The sequence below is a fragment of the Mirounga leonina genome, unplaced genomic scaffold, assembly GCF_011800145.1.
Source record: "Mirounga leonina isolate KUSES-001 unplaced genomic scaffold, KU_Mleo_1.0 Mir_83, whole genome shotgun sequence".
NCBI classification, from domain to species: Eukaryota; Metazoa; Chordata; class Mammalia; order Carnivora; family Phocidae; genus Mirounga; species Mirounga leonina.
The window spans coordinates 2,020,965-2,043,461 of NW_023270826.1; the positions used below are offsets into that span (position 1 = coordinate 2,020,965).

General features: G+C 45.9%; 1 protein-coding gene across 1 annotated transcript in view; it reads right to left on the reverse strand.

Moving 5' to 3' along the window:
• Window positions 1–8,653: 8,653 nt before the first annotated feature.
• LOC118002846 (neuronal PAS domain-containing protein 3-like) overlaps window positions 8,654–22,497 on the reverse strand; it is an 835,118-nt gene continuing 821,274 nt past the window's right edge. Inside the window, exons 10-12 of the mRNA XM_034993451.1 lie at window positions 15,764–15,911; window positions 12,088–12,212; window positions 8,654–10,383 (exon numbers count right to left, since the gene is read on the reverse strand). Coding sequence (XP_034849342.1) covers window positions 9,017–10,383; window positions 12,088–12,212; window positions 15,764–15,911 — 1,640 coding nt within the window. The 3' untranslated portion in view covers window positions 8,654–9,016. The remainder of the gene's footprint in view (window positions 10,384–12,087; window positions 12,213–15,763; window positions 15,912–22,497) is intronic.

Genomic DNA, 22,497 nt, shown 5'->3' on the forward strand with positions numbered 1-22,497 from the left:
GTCTGGTAGAGTCTACCTTCTCATGGAGTGCTTTAGATCAGACTCAAACATCCTGAGCAGCTGGAGCCCTGATGTGTATACAGACTCAGGTAAGGTATGGACGCCCTTTCCAAGTTCTGCACCCACCTCACTCACCTCTCCCACCGGAGGGAGGAAGCTGGAGGACGGCCCGAGCTGTCTACACACAGGCGGCCATCATTTAAAAGAGAGGACACGCTATTGAAGTGCTGCTCTTTCCTTGGCTTTCAGAGATGAACTCCTTTTTCTCTATTAGTATTGCCCGAAATGGAATAATAGAATAAACCTTGTGTCTATTTTTATCTCCTGAATAAGATCTCTTCAGAGACACTTCTTTGGGGGAGTCTGGAATAATTAATTCTCTCCCCCCTCCATCTTTCTCAATGCATTTAATTTAAACTTTCTTAATGAAAACTCATCTCTCATAAACGCCGACTTGGCCCATTTTGTGTATGCCTGCTATGTCCTGCTTTGAGTGATGTGTAAATAAGAGGCAATCTGGTGATGAATTTTGCTTGTGTGGTGTGGAAGGGTGGAGAGGGAGGAGGGTTTGATGAATAGAGGCAACCAGAAAATGTACTTGATAATAACATGGCCATGATTGATGTTGTAATTCCTGAAAAATTATCATTGTGATATAATTATTTGTTTATGAACTGTGCCCTGAGACTCCCAAGTTTGTGATTATTCATGGCACAGATAAAACTCTAAAGTCAATAATTCATCAAGGGTATAATGGTTTTGTTTGGGGGAGGTGTGGGGGGGTCACATGGATATTACATTCTGTTTCTGACACTTCCGCTATAAATCTGAAAACTCCTTCAGTACAAGGAAGAGCCACCTCCTTACCCTCTGCTTCTTTTTTTTTTTTAAAGTAGCTTTAATAGTTTGCATAAATTTAAAAAACTGAAACTAATTTTACTTTTCTAGAAAAATTCTTTCAACATAGGAATGTTATCTGAGTCGCTCCTATTGGTGGATCTCATGATACCAAATAGGGAGAGATGAACAGAAAAATGAAAACAACTGTGCTTTATCTCCAGAAAAGTATAGGACAATCTTACACTAATCTCTTTGATTTTGATCCATACAAGGGGACAAAGGGAGACAAAAGGAGGCCCAGTCATTTTCAGAGAGTTGATGAGTTTGGCCTCATGATTCCTTCTTGAATTATGAGTGGATGATTTTACTCATACATATCGGAAGTCTTGGCATCCCTAACCCCATTCTGCCCCCATAGAAGGGCTGATATGGTAGTTTGTCCAGTTTTGCCCATTTCCTTCTAATGGTTGGTTTTTCCCTGCCTCAGCTCACAGGGACTCTTTGTTGTAGATGTATTGTGTGCCAGGAAGCTTTCAGAGACCCTGAGGGGCCAGGCTCACCTCTCCAGCAGGGCTGGGTGAAGTGGTCTCAGAGAGCATGTAAAGTACAATGAGAATGAGAGATGTGTTTTCACAGGGACAGGCTCTTGCTCACCTTCCGTGCCTACTGAACTAGTGAACTTCTCTCCTCAAACTGCTTTCCACCTAAGCTCATGCCAGCATTACGTGAGGGTCATACACATACAGGAGGTGGGAGACTTACCTTAACAAACGTTTGTGAAAAACCCGAGTTATTCTGGTGGACTAGAGAGGCTCAAAATGAGATAACAATTTGATCTGGCTGCTAAGAAGTGACTGACCTCTCAGGCTGTTTTAATTAAGAGCTCGGAGGGGCGCCTGACTGGCTCAGTCGGTAGAGCATACAACTCTCGATCTTGGGGTTGTGACATCAAGCCCTATGTTGGGTGTAGAGATTACTTAAAAAAAATTACCCCCCCCCCCGCAAAAAAAAGAGCTCAGAGTCATGAGCAAGAGATGTAATGGGACTTCTATCCCAGGTTGGTACCAGATTACACCTGGAGATCTATGATTGGCCCCAAGTGCCATATTTTAATAAGACCTCTTACAGGTTGAATTAAGTCCTCGAAAAAGTTAAAGTTGTACCTCAGTACTAATTTCATTTCCTTCTCATAAGAAAGTATGTGGATGAAATTAGTGAAGGTGCAGTCGTACTGGAGTAGGGTGGGCCCATAATCCAACAACTGGTATCCTTATTGCAGAGGAGAAGCACACTGGGGAGAATGCCATTTGAAGACATAGAGACACAGAGAGGGCAGATGGCCCTGTGATGACAGACGCAGAGGTCAGAGGGATGAATCTACAAGTCGGGGTGCCAAGGATTGCTGGTCACCGCTAGAAGCTAGGAATAGATTCTCCCTCAGAGCCTGCCAGAAGGAACCAACCATGCTGGCACCGTGAAGTCAGGCTTCTATCCTCCAGAGCTGTGAGAGAACAGATTTGTCTCCAGGCGCTCAGTTTGTGGTAAGAAGGCAGCCCTGGGAAAGCAGTACAAGGGCCCTGGCAAATTCTGGTGTGCCCAGATGCGAGTGCCACAGTAGTGAAGACATCTGCCACAGAGCCACTGGACGAAGAGCTGGAAGAACAGCTGGCAGCCTAGAGAGTTGCCGAACTCTGATGCCCACCTTCACATGCTTGAAGGCCACTCAGGTAGCAGAGGGCTCCACTGAACTCCAGAGGTGAGATTTCAGCTCAGCATCCTCTAAGTGTTACAACTGTCTGCTAGTGGGCTAGAAAGACCCTCACCACTAGAATTAAGGAGACATGATTTCTACATGGGAGTTGCTAAGATCCTCTGGATGATGCCTGAGTTTACAGCTCATCATGTCCGGAGGATTTGTTATTAAATGGTACCTACTTGAGGATCTAAGATCCATTTACTTAGCTGTCCAGGGCATATGAGGTCAAGGCTTACTAAGTTAGCAACTGCTTGGGCTCGCTCTTCTAATTCCCCTCTCTATTTGATTTGCCTAATTTATTGCTGTATACAGAACAGATTGTGTTACGGACACGTAACACATCCCCCAGCCAACATTTATTGATGGCCAACTCTATGCCAGCTGTATGGACTACCCAGGAGGCAGGAATGAACAAACTTGTTGCTTTGTCCATTTTGCTATTCCTTCCTTGATAGAAACTCAAGCTATCCTGCCATTACCACATGGACATTTCTAGTGGAATCTCTGCCTCTTGACAAGTCGTGTTTCATTTTTTCTTCCTTCTTTCTCCCTTTCTTTTCTTTTTTTCTTCTCTTTCTTTCTTTCTTTCTTTCTTTCTTTCTTTCTTTCTTTCTTTCTTTCTCTTTCTCTTTCTTTCTTTCTTTCTTTCTTTCTTTCTTTCTTTCTTTCTTTCTTTCTCTCTCTCTCTCTCTTTCTCTTCCTTCCTTCCTTCCTTCCTTCCTTCCTTCCTTCCTTCCTTCCTCTTTTTCCCCCTCCCCTCCCTCCATCCCTCCTTCCCTCCCTCCCTCCTTCTCTCCCTCCCTCCCTCCCCCTCCCTTCTTCCCTCCTTCCCTTCCCTTCCCCTCCCCTCCTTTCCTTTCCTTTTCTCTCCTTTCTCTTCATCCCTTTCTTCCTTGTCTTCCTTCTTTTTTCTTTTTCTCTCTTCTCTCTTTCTCTCCTTCTTCTCCTTCTCCTTCTTTTTACATGTCCTCTGAGCAAAGACTATTGGTGAATCACTGAGCTAGACACAAAGGGGGGACATGAAGGTGAACACCATGATTTCTGCTTGGGGGGGGGTTTACCAGGTCAGTGCCCCCTTCTTTATAATGATTTCTTAGGAAAGCAGGAGCAGTGAAGGTTGATCACTTACCTTAGCCACCAGAGTTGTCTTGTAAGCCTGCTAGTTGTTGTCATTCTTTGGGAATTATTCTCAAGAACAGGGTTTGCCTTTTGTCACTATATGATATGAAGTATTGGCAAAGGTTATTTTTCTTTCTCTCCTAAGTCCTCCACTGTTTCTACTTTTTGAACCTGGATAATCCTCTTCCTAGCCTGAACAGACTATCTTCTAGGCTTGACAGTATACATTATCTCTTACCTTCGATGTAGTGCATAGGCCAGGTTGACTTCAAATTGTTTTGAATGTGCTCAGTATAAATAGGCTTTGTCTAGGAGTAGGCCAAGAGGGGTCAGAATTCCGGTCCACAAGGACTAAAATCAGTTTCTTTATGCTCAACCGATGCATAGCTTCCCTCTTGTCCCACCTGCTGCCTTTTTTGAGATTTTTTTTTCTTGTTCTTTATTGCCAAATAAACGGGTCTCAGCGTGGGCTGGGAAAGCAAAGAGGCAGGGTACAGAGAGTGGGCCGCAGATGCCTGTTCTGTCCATGACCTGCACTCTGGAGCCTTGACACGTTGCCTGGCTGCCAGCCTGGCAAGGGAGAGGTCCTGTGCCTCTGGGAGCTCCGGGCCCTGGCTTGGCTTCCAGCCCCGTGCCCGGGGTGGTGACAGGGCTTCCTGACTGTCCGTGGGTCTGAGCCCAGAGCTCGCTTGCTCTCTTTTGGGCCCCGAGAGGTTTTTTTTTATTTCATTAGTGATGTATTTTAGCATTGATGGGTACAAATAAAGGACAGGGCACTTGCTGATACTAAGGGAGGCTTGAGCTTGGGTAAGAATCCAGGATTTCCACTACTTCTACTGCAGAAGCTCCAGATGCTGTGCCGAGTTCATTGCATCCACCCCTGGCCAGCTGGTGCTTTTCAACTCTCATCGCCGCCACCTCCAGATCACAGGGCTGCAGCCGTGTCCAGGAATGAAGTGTTAAGGCCAACTGACGTTGCCGTCAGCCGACAGAGGGTCAGCCCTAGTGCCACGCTCCTATAATTGCCCCTCTGCCTCTGCAGACCCTCCCCTATGGAAGGTTCTGGAGGCCACCACTAAGGGCCAGCGTCAGCAGCGCCTACTAGAACGAATGCCTCGGGGAGGCTGGCTTCAGCACTCTGTTCAGGATCGAGTTTCCAGCTTCAGCAATGTTTTGACTTACTCTATTCTTCTGACTCTCCAGAGCGAAAGAGAAAGAGAAATTTTGGAAACGTGTTGGGAGAACCCAACCCAGTATTCTTAATTACCTTCTCCCTATTTCCAGTTTTCAAGTGTTTATTTCAAGGACCTTTAGAGGGCACTGTAGAGAAATCTAGGGCCCCACAACCATAACCACATTTCCGTATCTGCTGGTCTGACGCAAGCCTCCGTTAGTAAAAAGCACCCTCAGATTGGCAAATGTCACTGAAGACGTAAACTAGGGAATGACATTTACTACAGTTGGTGGCTCTGGGACAAAAGTGTTTGCCTTTTGCTTCAGCTCAACCCGTTCCTCTCTCTTCATTTTCTGGAGAGCACAGAATTAACATGTGACCCATCTGTATCCTTCTCTGAGAGAGAGCAAGCTGAAGTTTTCTTTCTTTTTTTGTTAGCCAGCTGACCTGCCTTCAACGTGACCGGCTGCATGCTGCGCGCTCACCTAACCAAGAACACAGCACAACCAGGACTTACTCTGTCTGCAGAAAGAAAATACATGTTTAGTGTAAAGAGAAGATATAAGCAATGGAACGGTTGGTTATACGTTATAGATTGTAATAAATGAAAATATCGAGTGCATTTTCAATGATTAATGTATGAAAACTGTCATCACGTACTGTGCATTAATCAAGAAAAAATGCACACTTCCCATAGTGGTTAACGTGCAGGCCCATTGTTCAGCTTTGATAATGTGCATAATAATGCTCAGTATGACAATGAGTTGGGGTAGCTGAAAATTTAGGATGGTTGGCAAGTTTGGTGTAGTATTTGGATTAGCATCTTAATCTGTGCCTTGTCAGCCTCATCACGACACACGCTATGCATTTTTTTTTCCAAAACTAGCAAAAATATGGATGTATCTTTTTTTTTTTTTAGCTTTTTTTAAAAAAAATCAAGAGTAATGACCAAGGTACCTGCTTAAACAAATACTACCAGCATTCATTAGTTAGGATGGTTACATGTAAAAGAAATGATGCCAGATAGTAACAAATCCAAGAGAAGTTTATTATGAAAATGGCACCTGCGGATGAAAAAATTAAGTTACATAAAGACAACCATGTATGTGACATGTATGAGAATCTACAAAAGTATAAAAAGAACCCTGTTGTAAATGAAGTATGTACATTTCTGATTTGCAGCATTATCAATGGTCAATGAAAAAAAATGTTTCAAAATAAGCCAGGCACTCAGGAAGTTAGGTCCGGTTAGCTTCACACAAAACAAATGTACCATAGCTGTCGCTTTGTAACGTTTTAATTTTTTTTTTTTTTATATATACTGTAGAGTTGGTAACACTGCTAAGATTTTTACGAACAGAATATCCCTTTCCCCATTATTCAGCTACTTGGCACCAGTCTCCTCATAAAAGTTTTCATATATTTGTACAAGAAATAGTTAAAAACACAGACACAGTCTTCACAGGTAATGAAGTGTTTTTTTTCATTTTGTAATTTTAAACACTATGGATTTAGACAGCAGCTGTGATTATCTGTTAGTTTAAATCACCAGAAATCATTTTGACACAACACAGAAACATTTATAAAAGAAAAAAACAAAACAAACCAAAACAGCTGTCTAGCTGTTCTTTGTAGCTGATAGGTGCATTCCTTTGATTGTTCGATAGCTAGAGTAGAGCTTCCGAAAGTAATCTTTAAATATCATGACTGGCCTTCTTCACCTTGTAAACCTACTTATATCCTTCAAGTAAGCTCACTATTAAAATTTGTGGCATCTCACTTCTTTTAGTTATTATTCCACAGTGATGTGGGCCCAACTCACAGAATCAAAGGTCCTAGAGGAAACCACTCAACACAGTGATATTCAAAGGACAGCCGAATTACTATATTAGCATTGCACACATAAACAAATATATATGACAATTCTATATTCCATTATCCCCTCCCCTTTTGTTTTTAAAAAATGTTGGTTGACCTTTGAAATAATTTTCTGTCTCACTGGTAATTGCTTAATATATTGCTCCATCAGCCAACCTGGAAGGAAACCAAAGAAAAGCACCCACTGCTTATATAGGTAGAGCACAAGGGACTCTGGGAATGTTAACAACTGAGGCTATATGGCGTCAATTTATTTAATATATCTGAGCATTATTCTTCAGTGCTTTGTGTTGCACTCCAGAAGAAAAAGTCATACCCAGAACTCCACTGTGGGAAAAAATGGCTCCATTAACCTTGAGCTAGTTAAGAGTCTTTTTATCTCTGAGAATGAAGAAGATTTTGGAGAAGGGGAAAGGGGCGGGGGGAGGAGAGAGAGGGAGGGAAAAGGGCAGACTAGGAGAGAGGGGGGGAAAGAAAGGAAAGGTTGGGAGAATATACACCAGCAAAGCAACAGCAGTTTTAAAAAGTGGAACGGAGGATTCACAGACAGTAGAAGCAGCATAGGGTGGACAATACAGAGGAAGGCCACCACACAAAACTCACTAACCCCCAAGAATCACTGATTCACTAGGACTGCAGGAATGGGACTGGACCACTCCGGACTAGAGAGAGAGCACAGAGAAGACAAAGGACAAAACAACTACATTAGCTTAGTATATACTGCATATAGTAACACACATTGAAACTGCAATGGGACTGACAGCCAAGGACACGTACACATTGCACACGTTACAGTTCTCACATCTGTTATTAGATGCCTTAAAAACAGCTGCCAAAGATGGAGCGGAAGAAGAATTTATACTTGACAGTCATTTGGAGTGTTTGACACCACACTGATTTCTGGCAACAAAGACAAAATAGATTTTTTTTCTTTTTCGCTTTTTTCTTTTTTTTTCTTTTTTTTTTCTTTTTTACTTAATGTGCGGTTTTTCAGTTGCAGTTATCTGTTTGAAGCTTATTAACCCATTCTTTAGTTTTAAACCGTACTGGTTTCGACCTAGAAATAAGAGAACCAAAGGGGAAAAGAAAATGCCATCAAATCAAATCAGTCCCCCAAAATACAACCTTCCTTTTTTTTTTTAGCAAGAAATGAAAAAAAAAAATCAAAAACATGTTAAATATCTTTTCCTTCTTTTACTCCGAAGTGTTACTGAAGTTGCAAAAATTAGCCTCAGTTAGACTGAGAAAAGGAAAAAAACCCCAGCTCAACAAAAGGCAGTATGTATCTAAACTGCTCCTCAAATCAGTTTGATTGAGTTTTTCCAAAAGCCCCTTTAAAAAGGGCTTTACTGACCCATTAAATTTAATGTGAGGCTATGTTTGTTAGTTGGGAGGTAAAAAATTTTAAGTCCTGCAGCAAACGTTAATGAGGGCTTTGTCTTAACTAACCAAGGGGACTGCAGCAGCGGACTCCAGACCAGGACAGAACACATTTTTGCCAAAACCCAGCCCAGGAGCTGCATTTTGTATGAAGACATTACAGATTAATAAATGATAGCACCATGGTTTTAGAAATTAAGTTAATGTTTCAGTAATTAACATTTAGTCCAACTTTTTTTTTTTTTAAACATTCTAGTCACAGGCCAGAAATTAAGTTTAAGAACCCAAATTATTTTTATGTGCAAGTAAGAAAATCTTAAAATCTTAACCATAAAAAGAATTAAATTCTGCATAAAATTCTAAAATACTATCCCCCTATTTTTTTTTTTTTTAAAGGAATTAGGAACCAAAACAAAACAAAAAAACCACCCCATTTCATTTGACTTAGTCAAACAGGGCACATTGTTTATGCTTGTCTCTTTCAATCTTGATCATATCAAGATCTTGATGAAGAAACCCAATGGTTGTCACTTGAGAAATCTCTTGACCACAAGACTGAGTATTCTATGGCAGAGGCATACACACATTAAAGACATCTTAATAAAGATGCAAAGGAAAGCAAAACAACCCAACACACATCTTAGAAGACAAAATGGCAGGCAGCTGGTCATCTGACTCTCTGAAGGCAAAAAATAAACATATCTTTGCAGGAAAGAATAAGTCAAGTTAAAGAAAGAGGGGGTGGGGCGGGGGCCGTCGTGTTGAGAGGACGCTGACCTGCTCGAATTCAAAGTGCTAGAATTAAAAGGTCTAAACGAAAACGCCGACGATGCCTCCGGGCGGAGCCCTGGCCCGCGCTGGGCGGCGCCTCAGTCCTCCTTGCGCTCCAGAGTCTGTGCCGCGTGGATGCCGTTGCTGTAGACGGGGAAGGGCAGCGTGGAGAAGAGTCCCTCGGCCGTGGTGAACACGTTGCCGGCGGGCATCTGCGTCAGGCTGGCGGCGCTCACGGCGCCGCCGAAGGGTCCGGACATGTTGAGCCGGTGCACGTGGTGGTAGAGCATCTCCATGGGCGTCTTGGGGTCGAGGCCGAAGCCGGGGCTGTTAACGTCCACGAAGTTAACAGCGTGCGCGTTGGGCAGCAGGTTGCCCTGCATGGCCAGGGTCACCTCTGCGGGCGCGTAGCGGATGGTGCCGGTGGTGTAGACCCTCTGCGCGGCCGTGCTGGTGGCGGCCAGGGTCCCGGTCACCCTGTGCACCAGCGGGAGCACGACGTTGCCCGCCTGCAACCTCTGCAGCGCCTCCAGGTCCCCAGTGTACAGCAAGGAGTTGGACGCGCTGGGGCCGCCGCCGCCGCCGCCGCCGCCGCCCCCGCCGCCGCCGCCGCCGCCGCCGCCGGGGTGCTTGTCCCGCGGGGACGCCGAGAGCGGGGGCGAGAGCGGGTCGGAGGCGACGGGGGCCAAGGCGGCGTTGGCCGAGGCGCCGAACTGAGTCTTGCGGGCGGCGGCGCCGTCGGCGCCCGGCGGCGTGAGGACCGAGTCGGGGATGGCCACGTGCAGCCCCCCGCCGCCCCCGCCGCCCTGCGGGGACGGGAAGTGCTCGGAGCTGGGGGGCTTGGTCATGCTGTAGGGAGACTCGTTCCTGGAGATCTCCCGGTTGGGCGGGTAGTTCCAGATGCTGCTGTCGTTGTCGAAGTTGATGGGTTCCGAGATCTCCGTCTTGATCTTGAGCACCGAGGCACTGTTGGGGGACGACAGCAGCCGCGGGGGCTCCACGAGGCCCGCGTCCAGGCCGCCAGGGCTCGACGCGCTGGACAGGCGCCGGCGGCTGGCGCTGCCGCCCTTCTGCCGTTTCCGCCTCTTCTTGCGCTTCTGGTGCTTGCTGGAGGCCTGCGCGCCCGCCTCGCCCGCGCTGTCCGAGTCCTTGGCGCTGTCGGACGTGAGCGACTCGCAGTTCTGCAGCCGCAGGTCCGACTCGCTCTCCACGTAGCGCTCCACCTTGATCTGCATGGGGCCCAGCGCGCCGAAGCCGTCCTCGCCCGCCTTGGGGTTCTCAAAGTCCGAGTGCTCGAAGCTGTCGTCGCTGTCGCGGCTGTCCGGGTTGCTGGAGCTGTGGCCGTCCTCGTTGCAGTTCATGTCGTTGTCGCACGCGTTGCCCGACTTCTTCCGGTCGGGGTCCGGGTCTTCGCTGTTCTCCGACTGATTACCCTTCTCATCGGACTTGGAATTCTCGTTGTCCTCTGCGTGGGGCCAGTGGCCGGAGGTGGCGGCGGGGACAGGAGACACAAAAGACACCACATTAGCAGGGCAGGACCCACGTCGCACCTGCTGGGGATTGGGGAGGGTGGGGTGGACGGGGCAGGGCTGGGGAGGTGCGTTGGCCCACCTGAGCTGCTCCCCCACCTGTCACCTAAAGCCTCGGCTCGCTCTCTCTGCCTCTAGGCCCTCTATTAGCTGGGCCGTTACTCCAAGTGTGGTCCGCAGACCAGCAGCTTTGGCATCACCCGGATGCTTGTTACAAATGCACAATCCCCGCTTTTCACCCAGGCCCGCTAAATCAGATTCTGTATTTGAACAAGGTCCCCAGGTGATCGTTTGGCATATTAACATTTGAGAAGTCCTACAAAAATATTCAGGGCCTCAGAGTCAATAATCTGGAATAAGATGTTAGTGACACAGAAAAATGATGGTATGCAAGGTGACTTTCTACAGAGGGCTGCACCCTCCGTTGGTGAATATTTGTTCATTATTGAAAACCACACTCCTAATTCCTAAAGGTATTTTTCTCTATCGTGCTTAGCCATGCAGAGAATCAGATGGTGCTTATTTTTATTTACTTTGATCTCTTCCCCCCAACTAGAATATAGGCTCCGTGGGGCAGGTCGTGGAATTGTTGTCTTTTTTGTTCCCTGCTATATGATACATAAGTAAGGAGCAGAGCCGGTCCATTTTAGAACTCCTGCCCTAGTAAAGAACTTTCATATGAATTCAGTTTAGGATAGGAAAACAGTCAAGATCTTCTGTGCTTTGCACCTCCTTCTGCTTCCCTGAAGGTTTGTCGAGGGATATGGGCTTACAAGCCTGGAGAGCAGGTGCCCTACGGATGGAAGGTGGTGGTGGGGGGAACCCCTAGCCATCTGGCACGTTAGACGGAGAATAGATTTTCCCAGTAACACAACTCAGAAGATTTAGGGATGATGCTGAGTTTATGGCTCTGCCGTGATGCTTTTGGATGGCAGCCTGGACTAGAACCTTGGGCAAATCATGGAACTACTTCATTTCCGTAGAAGAGGTTGGGTTAGAAGAGGCTTAGGATTCTTTGCAGCTGTAAGATACTGTGAGTTCTGTGCTCGCCGGCTCTAAGCGTGTCTGTGGGAGTGGGGGTTGAGGATTGGAGGAAAAGTAAATTTTTAAATTAACTTCCTTTTGCCCCAAAGAACTACTAGAAAGTCTGCTTTCCAAAGAGTCATCACCAATGCCATTAAGTATCCTGCTTTGGAGGCTCAGCCCCAGCTTGGTAAAGGTTTGAATACGTGGGGCTCAAAGACAGAGACTGTCGTAGAGGTAGCCCAGATAGCCCTGACTACTGCTCTTGGTAAAGAGGCCAAAGCCAGCTAAGAGGTCCCGGCTGACGTGGAGTGATTGCTAAATCAATCAATCTCTCTCTCTGCATATTTGTGTACATACAGACATGTTGGGATGTATAAATATATACCTAAACATGACATTATATATGCACGTATAGATACCACATATGTATACACATATGCACATACACGTGTGCAGAGAGAGACTCAGTATCTACTTGATGTCTGTGTATCAACCTATGTCTCTGGATCCGACGGAGTGGTCGCTGTGCTCCGCCGGCCGCCCTCGGGCCCCCGCCCACCCCTCATGTTCGGACAGGCAAGCCGTGAGCGCAGAACATGGAGAAGGAGGAATACCTGTAATACCTGAGGTATCTTTAGAGTCTGATTCAGAGTCGGACGTCTCCGAAGATTCCGAAGTCTTCTCTGGCAGGTGGGGGAGCTGTGCGATATCCATGGGTGTGTCCTTGTACTCGGGATTACTGCGGGGGGAGGGAGGCATTCATCAGGAGGGCAGACACCCATTCTCGATGGTCTGCTTCTGACCATCTTCTCCCCACTTCCTGGCCCCAAACTTTTGGAGTTGAGAGTTTAAAAGACGCCGTGAGAAGTCATTGCTCACCTCCTTATGGGACTCTTGCAGAAGCTGGGATTTCACGTGCTGGGGATACAGCTGCACCCCGCTACAACGGCTGAATACCCAAATGCCACAGGAAAGCCACTAAAAGGCTTTTCAATAATCAGGGAGCCCTGGGGGCCAGAACACTTGCTGCTTGACATCCCTCCCAGTCTAACACCTGGGGGGAAGCGAGGGTGAGAAGTACTCTCAGCTAAGCCTTCCCAGGCCTCCTGGTGGGCCCTCTCTTCTCTTGGGCTCCCAAAGAGTCCGTTGCCTCCGTACCCTTGTCCTGGTTCCTTGATGGAGCTTCTCAGCTGTTCGGATGGCTCTACAGCTACCCGGGGTGGGGGCGGTGTTGCCGAGCCCTCGGCGCCTGATGATCTGACAGATGCGCAGGTGCACCTTGGGATGCAGGGATTATGGCTACTGAACTGTCAACACACCCATTACAATCACATTTTCAGCCGCTCACGTGGTGTACACCTGTGGCTTGTTAGGCTGGGGCTCTGATTGCAGTGGGGAGAGACCCAGTGTGAACGAGGCCCTAACAGAATGGATCTAACCCCATTTGCACAGACGTGCTTAATTTTTGTTCTATTTTTAATTCAGAAACAGGCCTCTTCTGGAAAAGAGAGTTGTGTCCGGTCAGTTTGAGTTAGTTATCTTCTAGAAATGCCACTTCAAGGCCAGCCCAGTGTACGAGCAACGTGGGCTCCTGTCATCTCGAGACTCGAGGAAAGTCTCTTGCCTCGAAGTGGAGAAGGGCCTCTTCTACCTTCCATGATGGCTGGGCAACCAGAGACTTACCAGAGACGATCACTGATCCGTTTGCTACTCTCTAGTGAAATTCCTATAGTAAAGAGCCACGTTTCAGTAGCTACTCTAAAACGGCCGGTGTCGCTCGGAGGGTTAACTCACTAAGATGGATCGTCAGGCATTTACGCCTTAGTGTGAATTAGCTTCAGTAGCAGAGCTTTGTCGAGATAATCAGGTGAGACTAATGGTGGGAAGGTGGCCTGAGCACTTACGCTGGCTCTGAACACTCCGGAGTCCCTGACTCTACCAACGCGCGAGGGAACAGGGAGAAGAGCAGTAGAGGGCCAGTCCTTTCACGACAGGGAAGGAGAGGCCTGAGTGGGCCCAGAAGTGAGGGATTCTGAGGAGGCAGAGGTGGTACGAAAATATTGCTCAGGGAGGAACAAAGGACAGGAATGTGGGAGAGAAAAACAGACTTCAGTGAGTTGCTCTTTTGCTAACATAAATAGTTGCTATTTTGCCAAGGCCACGTCCTTTTCTTCTAGATCTTTAGCCTAGAGAAGTGATACTGATACATGGTGGGCGTGGTGGAGTTTCCTCTGCTGACGCCCATCTGTATTAGTCTCCTTTGGTCCAGATGCCACGGGGCTTCACAAGTCATTTGTCACCCGACTTGTAGCCTTTTATTATTGAACTCAGGGTGAGTCTTTGGGTCAGCTGAGATGGGTCTCCCTTGTCTGAGACTGAGGCCCTTCAGCCTGAAAGCTAGTCTTTGGTACCCAAACTGCTTCTGTCCTCTCCCTATGGAATCAGATGGACTAGAATCACTGGACACTTAGGAGCTTGTATCCTTTGATCCCAGGCTAGATCAAGGGTGTTGATCCCAAATTTCATGGACTGACCTCTCCTTCACCCTTCTCATTGCCTGCATTTGGGGGCAGAGTAGGAAGTCATGAGACCGATGAGGTAGTAAGGTCCGGTAAAGGCAGTAAAGATCCAGACCAGAAGGACTCTCCCTGAATGGGAGCGGCAAGTGTATGGATGACTTCAGGACCCTATGTTACATCAGCACGGGGCACAGATATCTTCTAGTCTGTGGTGTCCCTGTTCCTAATGCCTGATTTCTAATAGTAATGGGTCTTCCTTGGCACGGCACCATTTTTGACCAGCCAAGGAATGTCAGTGCCACAGTGCTGTATTCTATTTTCTCTCTGGCATGTGAGTGTTTAGAACCTGCATTGCACATAGCCACCATTCCATAAGCCTCTCGGAAAAAGGGATTCCTTGATATCAGAACCCATCTTGAGCATATCACCAACACAGGAGAAGGTTCTAATGAAAACCAGGCCTCCTAGAAAGCCACATGAAATACACATACTTGGACCTTTAGAGAGAATTGATGTAGAGTAGAAGAGGTCAAAAAAGGAAAAAGAAAGTAGATAAATGAAGACTCTTTCAAGTGGCGCCCATTAAGGCCCCCTCTAAAGCAATAATCATTAGCGTCTGATTGATAAGCTATTGGTAGCAAGCAGATTCATGCCTTCGAGTCATCATCGACGTTCGCGAACACACTCTGAAGGCTCAGTGTGCTGATGAGCTATGGTTGTCAGCGTCTCGGCTCCATCTGGCTGTCTCAAAGGAAAATGGGATTCAGGTACTCCCTGTCTAGATTATCAGCCAAAGGGCACCAACTTCCATTCATAAGACCTACTGGAAGCTTTCCTATTCAGACCATGTGTGGGTGCTGCGTGGTGGCTTTCGGCCAAGAGAAGCCCCAAACTGGAATGACGGTGGTGGGAGACAGCCTGGCCTCGAGCCTCCTGATAGTTTCAGGACAGGATGGGTGGAAAACCTCCTGGAAGTTCTGCCCCCAGGAGCAGACCACCCCGGCTGTCAGTCTTGGTTTTCTTTTTGCTCGTTTGACTCCCAAAGTGGAAAGCAGATGAGGAAGGCGAGAGAAATGGGGTTGCGGACTAGAATTTAGGGAGCCGTTGAGCCCGGCCTCATTTACGGATGTCAATTTGAGGGCACATAAAGATAGCAGTACAACTGGACTGAGGCCACATGGCATCAGGCACAAGAAGATTGCTTTCATTTATAGACTGATATTGCCCTGATTCTGGCAAAGCAGCTCACTCAGCTTACCAAAACTTGAATGCCCAGGGAATCCAATGCGGTGTAATATGCTTAAGCTTTCAAAGGGATGGAATACAGGGGGGATATAATGCACCCTGCCCCTTCTTCCCCATGCCCTTTTGCTTAATTTTCTCAAGGGCTAGAATGCATGAGTGTAGGTTTATGGGGTGGGGAGAAGCAGGTGCTTCTTGAATGCTTCATCTGTGGGCAGAAGTCTGTAATTTTTTTTTTTTTTTTCCCCTAGCCTGAACATTTGTGGGGGAAACCAAAGCAACTTCTGCAGAGCTGCCCAAAGGTTGGCAGACCAAGAATTACTGAAAATGTTGTGAGTCTGCCCTGGACGTCCCCTCCAAAATAGCTCTGATCTTTTCATATTTGTTTGAGTCCCATGGAAGGCAAAGCAGAATTTCCACATAATTCCACACCAGAGACTGCCAAAAGATAATAAAACATGTCAGCTATTAACCATGGGCTGCATATTTTATAACTGACACAGAAATGAAAAAGAATTAGAAAATATACCTAAGAAGATAATTCACCCAGATGATATTCTTCTCATTTGCGTTCTTGGCGTTAATAGCTATGGTGGCGCTAGATTGTATCCAAATATATCCTCCATTCTTCTGCATCCAGCGATAGTACTTCGTCACACACTGGCCCTTATTCAGCACTGGGGGCAAAAACAAAACAAAACAAAACAGAAGGCATCGCGTATTAAGACGAGGACCAAATGATTATCATCTCGGCAAAACGGCACGCTTAGAAAGGGGAGGTCCCGCACTAAGCCGGGGGTGCCCTTCTGTAAGCTTAATGTAGAATGCCACCAGTAGGACAAATAAAATCGACAATTCAGTGGAGCGAGGGTTACTAGCATTTGTAGCAAGACTTTATTCCGTTTTGGGCAGCCATGGTGTGAACGGAAGAATAAAAGGACTACAAATCTTGTTGGCTCACAGAATACCTAATGTGGTGTGGATATTGTCAATGGGCTTGACGTCAGACGCTAACAAAGGAAAATCTGTATGTGATTTATTCATAGCTGCGAGGTAGATCTCTTTGAGATTCCAGATATTTGAATGGTTCCGAAGATGCTTTACCCGACTTTGATCATTTCACCTCAGTGCAAGCAGTATCAACCAGTGTCCTCATCTATCTGTTCCTTTTGATTTTGTCGAACAGAATTTATAGTCCATGTATGAACGCAATTTACATTGGTCAGTCAGGGGAAATTCTGGTGAGACTTTACTGACTGTGGGAGCAAAATAAATCCCCCGGCCAAGTCAGAGAGAAACCCTGGCCTAAGGGAGGGACAGAATTGACTTGGTGAGAGCCAAACAGAGTGACAGCTCCACACAGGCTCTGAAATATGGCCCCAAATGAAGGAACAAGTAAAAACAATCAGTAATGTGAATGGTGCCATTAAATACCCACTGAAGGAGAGCTTTAAAATGCAGATGTTAAAAATGATACTTTAACCAAAACCTTGCCAAGTTGAAATTGATTTGATTTGTATCTGGGTACTCCTGAGCTAGTAAAAGAGGAAAGTGCAGTAAATCATCCCTTGAAACAAAGTGCTATGGAAAGGAATGGTTTAAAACGATGCCGGAAATGTGCAAAACCTGCTGTTACTACTTGGCTAGGGATCGCAGCGACTCCACACCCCCGACAGCGCGCCAGCTGGTTGGCCACTAGAGGGCAGTGTGCACTCGTCCACGTTGCCCACTTTTTGGCATGTCCTTGTCTCCGTCTGCTAAAATGAAAAACCTCTAACTGCTGTAATAAATTTGGCTAAATTAGCTGCTAAATGGTTATCTCAAGTAATATGTATTTGCATTAATCATCTTGCTCTAAACCAGAACAAGCCAGAGTCCTAAAGACGTAGTAAATTCATATTGTCCATTTAATTACGGCTAATAAGTGCTTCATATACAATAGTTTCATGAAGTACATTTTGATTTTTTTTTGGGGGGGGGAGTCTGGATGGGTAAAGGGAAGTCACTTTGGAAAAGAGCCGTGTTTTAAGGCCGTGGAGACTCATCCCGTCACGTCCAAGCCACTCTTCATGGCTCCAGAAGTGATCACAAAATCCCCCTCCACATCTCATGTCCCTACACATAGAAGCCCCGATGCCGGTCTCCCATGCTCCCTTTGCCTCACGATGCACTCAGTGGATGGTTGTAAAATGTAATAATTATGTCTTCACAGTTGCTTGAGAAAGATTGGCTTTGATGAGTGCTTCACATAGTGGCAAGCTCTGTTCTGAAACTACTCAGCAGTTTAGGGTAGTTTTAGGGCCCGGAACTGTCACTTCTCTTGGCGGCGAGCCTCCAAAGGTAGCATTGTCCTCTCCTTTTGCAGGCAATTGTAAGTTCTGCCATTCTGCATGCATGGCTTCCCAGGCTACAAAACTGCGTGGTGAAGCTGAGAGCAGGAAAATACTAACTCCGCCGTACAGCTCTTCTGTCAAATCGCTGTTGCATGCAACAAGATGTGCTTTTATTCAAATCCTCTCAACCTGGTTACCTATTAATAGAGGAAGGACGGGTTATGAAATTCTGCCCACTATTTTCAGAGAGAGAAATGGAGAGCACCCCCATTGGCGGTCGGTGTATAATTCTATCTGCTGTTGTCTCTGGACTAAGGAATAATTGCAAATGGATCTAGTATTTTTAACGAGGGCAAAGAGACGAAGAGGCCCCTTGTTTTTGAATCTCACCTGAAGAAAACACTGAGCTGGCAGGCCAGATCAGCCCAGACCGGCTGGGGATTCAGTACTGCACTTTGACCATATGTAGGCAAAATTAAAAAAAAAAAAAATTATCCCCAGGATACAGTGCATAGAAAGGGGAAAAGTGAGAAAGGACTTCTAAAGTTAAATTAGAGTTTGCAGAATCAGTAAAGATCCGCCCCCCCGACCCATTCCTTATAATACTTTCTCTTACTTAAAAATAAAGAAACAAAATCTCAATTCTGAAATGCATAGCTAGCAAAAACATCTGCCTCCTTGGTGAGCTCCACGTGCGTGCCGTGAAAGGCGCCGAAAGACTAATGTGGTGTCGTCTTTTGGAGCTAAGGAAATAGGACTCTGTTTCCTGAGAATAAGTACAGATTTAGTAGGGCCCAATAATGCAGGCTTCTCCATCAGCCAGGCCAAGGGCCATCTAGCAAAGAGAGGAGACCTAACAGAGAGGCAGGCTTGGTAGGTCTTTGTGTGACGAAGTGGTTGTGGAGGGACCGCTGAGGAAGGGGGCCCCCTCAGGCTCCTTGGGGAGTCAGGCAGCCACCTGAGTGCCTTAGGGTGCTGTGGGGAATGCCACAAAGCAGGTCTGGGAGCCCATCGCGGGTCGGCTGGAGAAAACGAGTTTCACCTAATCCATTCCCCCAATCCCTGGGACAGCGGACAAACGGTTCTGAAGAGGTGAAGGTGCATTCTGGCCTGGATGCCGGTCTTGGCTCTTTCCTGAGGACTAGTGTTTTCTGAATGCGACCTCCATGTGTCAGTGGGAAGCCGGAAGTGAGAGAGAAGCTGTAGCAGGAAACGGGGACCAAAACGTTGCCCCCATTGGTTTTGTTTTCCAGGAGGTGCCACAAAAAGAAGTCACAATGGAATTTTGCTTCTTTTAAGATGAACAAGGCATCATTTTTGATTGGGGCTCCAGGATATAAATTTATGACTTTGGGATGAAGCTTCTTTCTTTAAAAAAAAAAAAAATCATACTGGCAAATCAGTTGGATTGTTCCAGCTGTGCCAGAGGCAGGCTCTGACAGTTTTTCCTGAGCTCATGTGGTCCTAATCAGCTCAAGAAGAAAAGCCACCTTGGTGCCAGTTTGAAAGAGATTTTTAGTTTGTAATAAATTAGACAACTTGAAAAAACACAAAAACTTTTTCAATTCGCTTTAATCCAGTGGCTCTTGTTTTTATTTGTGAGTTTTAGCTTTAGCTAATGGAGCAAAATGAGAGAATGTTTGTGTCAGGCAATCTCCTAAAATCCCCTTTGTGGGGAAAATCCGAAAAAAGCATGACGTAAGTTACTTGATATGGAAGTCCTAAAAAAATAGCTAATTGTCCCTTGAAAAGAGATACATAGTCATCAAACCAAAGAGCTGCAGACTAAGTTCATAACAATGTGCTCAAACTATAAAGAGAGGAAGCAGAGAGAGAAAGAAAATTTATATGTGGGTCGTATTTTTAGCTTTATACCATGATACGGTCTGAGTACTTTTAACACATAACCTGGCATCTTTGATGTATCTCAAAGTTTACTTTTTGGTGTCCAAAATTTTTGATAGAGCAGTCCGTGTGCCCCTCACTGGATTCACCAGTCACATCACAACATCTCTAGAATTATGTCGTTTAGGTTGTACCAGAGGAATTAGTTTTTTTTTTAAGATTTTATTTATTTATCTGAGAGAGAGAATGGGAGACAGAGAGCATGAGAGGGGGAGGGTCAGAGGGAGAAGCAGACTCCCTGCTGAGCAGGGAGCCCGATGCGGGACTCGATCCCGGGACTCCAGGATCATGACCTGAGCCGCAGGCAGTCGCTCAACCAGCTGAGCCACCCAGGCGCCCAAGGAATTAGTTTTTATATAAGGCTCTCACAACCTTTCGATGGCCTTTACGGAGATTATACAGGGTAATCGTGAAGACATGGGGAGGATGGATATGTGTTTCCCAGGTTCACTTACAATCTCGAAGGGTCCCAGGTATCATTCTGAGCACCTCTGCTAGCACGTGAGAACTTGTTTCTTTTACTCTGAAGTCCAAGGTGTAACCAATTGTTCTTGGCTACGGTTGCTCTGAGGAGAACCAAGAAGCGGTCATCAGCGCCTCCCCGCGGTGCAAGCCAAAGGTGCCTTTGAGTTACAGGCTGTGCTCTTGAGAGGGCAGAGGTGACTCCACGTTTGTGAGAAGAATATAGCAAGGAGACGTAAATCCTCCTGGTTGAACTGTTCCAGTCCTGCTCATCTGACAATTTCTGGCTATTGGCATCAAAATCCCACCCACCCCCAATTGTGAAAGGAGTGACCAATACAGTTCAGTCAAAAGAAAGCTGCAGGGTGTTACTGAATATCTTTGAAAAATGTCAGCTGGCCTCTTGGCTTGAGTTTAGTGGGAGGCATGCGAGAAATGTCCTGCCTGTGGAGGAGAACTCCTCTCGCCCTCAACCTGACGGACTCTCGCTGAAGCATACATCCATGGCTCTGCACACAGGCACCAACAGAGGGATTTCAGTTCTCCTTGGGAAAACTTTGTCCCCAGAAATAGACTGATGATTGAAAGGGCATAAAGGAAGCCTGTGTCTGTGGCGGGAACATAATTCTGTTAGTAAATCAAAACAAAATCAGTACAAGTTTGCCTTCAGAAATATGGAGAAAAAAAGAGAACATGGTCTCTTCCTGTTGGGCTGTTCTACCAAGTCAAAGCCAAAGATTCTAAATAGTGAGTTACTTGTGTCTTAAAAAAGAAGGAAGCAGTCTAATTCAGTTTGAAGAGGAGATGAAGAACAGATATCAAAAGCGGTCTTTTAGCAAAGTGTCTCACAAAAGGACATTTTAGTGGTTTGCATATGCATTAAAAAGCTGCAATACTTGGCGTATTCAGGTAAGTATAGAATAAATAGGAAATGGTGAGATCATCGGAGATTGCACACTTCACATTCACACAGCTGAACAAAGAGCTTCATTATCGTCATGGCGATAGGAGGACGCATCTGCTGCGCCATTCACCCCTCCGTGAGGTACCTTCAGAGAATGGAGAGGGGGTGCTTTCTCTCAGGAACCCAAATACTATTTCAGAGTTCACTAATGTGGAGAGCGTGCAAGTAGGGGGGGGGTGGTTGTGTGCTAGAATCACACCTTTCTACTTAATACCACAGTTGGGTGCTTAGCTGTAGCCACTGGTTTTCTTTCTACATTCACAAAACTGGCAGATGAAACATGAAAAAGAATACTGACTCTTTAATCTCTGCTTCTCCACCTAAGGCCCAAGGCAGGCTGACAGGGAACTTCATTCTGGAAACAGGACTTTTTTTTTTTTTTTCTAAATTCTGGATTACTTTTCCCTCTGCTTTTGAAAACTGTGGGCTATCGGGGAATGAACCCGACATAGACTTAAAACAGGAACAAGTTTCTTTATCTAAAAGTTATAGTCCTTGATGCTTACAGGAAAGTCATTTTCAAAACCCACAGGAGAAACAGCATTGAGGCAGAAACTGGGCATTAGGTGCTTTATTTACTTGCAGTAGAGACAGTTTTTCATTTAGAACTGCTCATAGGATCAACCAAGGCTTTGATGCTGTGCAGACTTTCCTATAGATTTTGCAATTAGTGAGCTAGATGTCTTAAATAGCAGGCATCCACAAATTGGTTTTTAGTCTTTTTTGTGAATCTATGTGCCGAGCAGTATTTGGTAAAGTTTAATGATATTTGATACTTAACGTGAGTTACGAGCTTGAGGACAGAAGACCTGTGGATGTTCTGTGAATTGACTATGCATCATCTATGGATTTTCCCCCTAATACACTAATGACAGGCCCTGCTTGAATCGCTATCTGCGTGATTTATAACCTCAGAAGAGGTTTTTTCCTATACCACTGCCAATTGATAGATTTTTATTAACTGTTAATATTGAATCATGCAGAAAACTTTTCATTGATTTAGGACATGTCAATTTGTTAAGTTTTAAAAAAACAAATTCCCCTTTTCTTCATGATGGTGTACTGAATTGGGAGACCAAGGCTTTTAAACACCTATGGTATCGTGTTCTAGGACGGGAAAAATCAGTGATGGTCAGCATGAGCGACATTCGAGATCTCAGATTTTTTTTTTTCAAGCTGTTTTCAGTTCAGCCAGAGTTTCTTTACCCCTCATTCCTGCCCTTCTTGACCTAAAATAGTCAAGGACAGGGTATTTCTTAGCTCTTACACTTTATTGGTAGGCGGTGGGGGTGGGGATTTGCCATATAAAGGGAAGCAGTGAACTCTTCAGGGAATTAAGAAAACTTTATGGCTGGGAAATGAGGGAAATGGTGGATTTATTCACTCACTCAATAAATATTCTTTTGAGCGCCTACTTACTCTGTGCCAGACACGGGGGGATCTCTAAGTATGCAAAAATTGGTCATGGGCCTGTCCTCCTATTAGTCTCAGTCTCGTAATTCCATTCCCTTACCAGTGATTGGCTTAGGTTTGGAATATGGTGAAACAGCGGACAGTTGAGATCCCCAGGGAGGTCTCTTTTGTTGGGAGTTGTTGGGG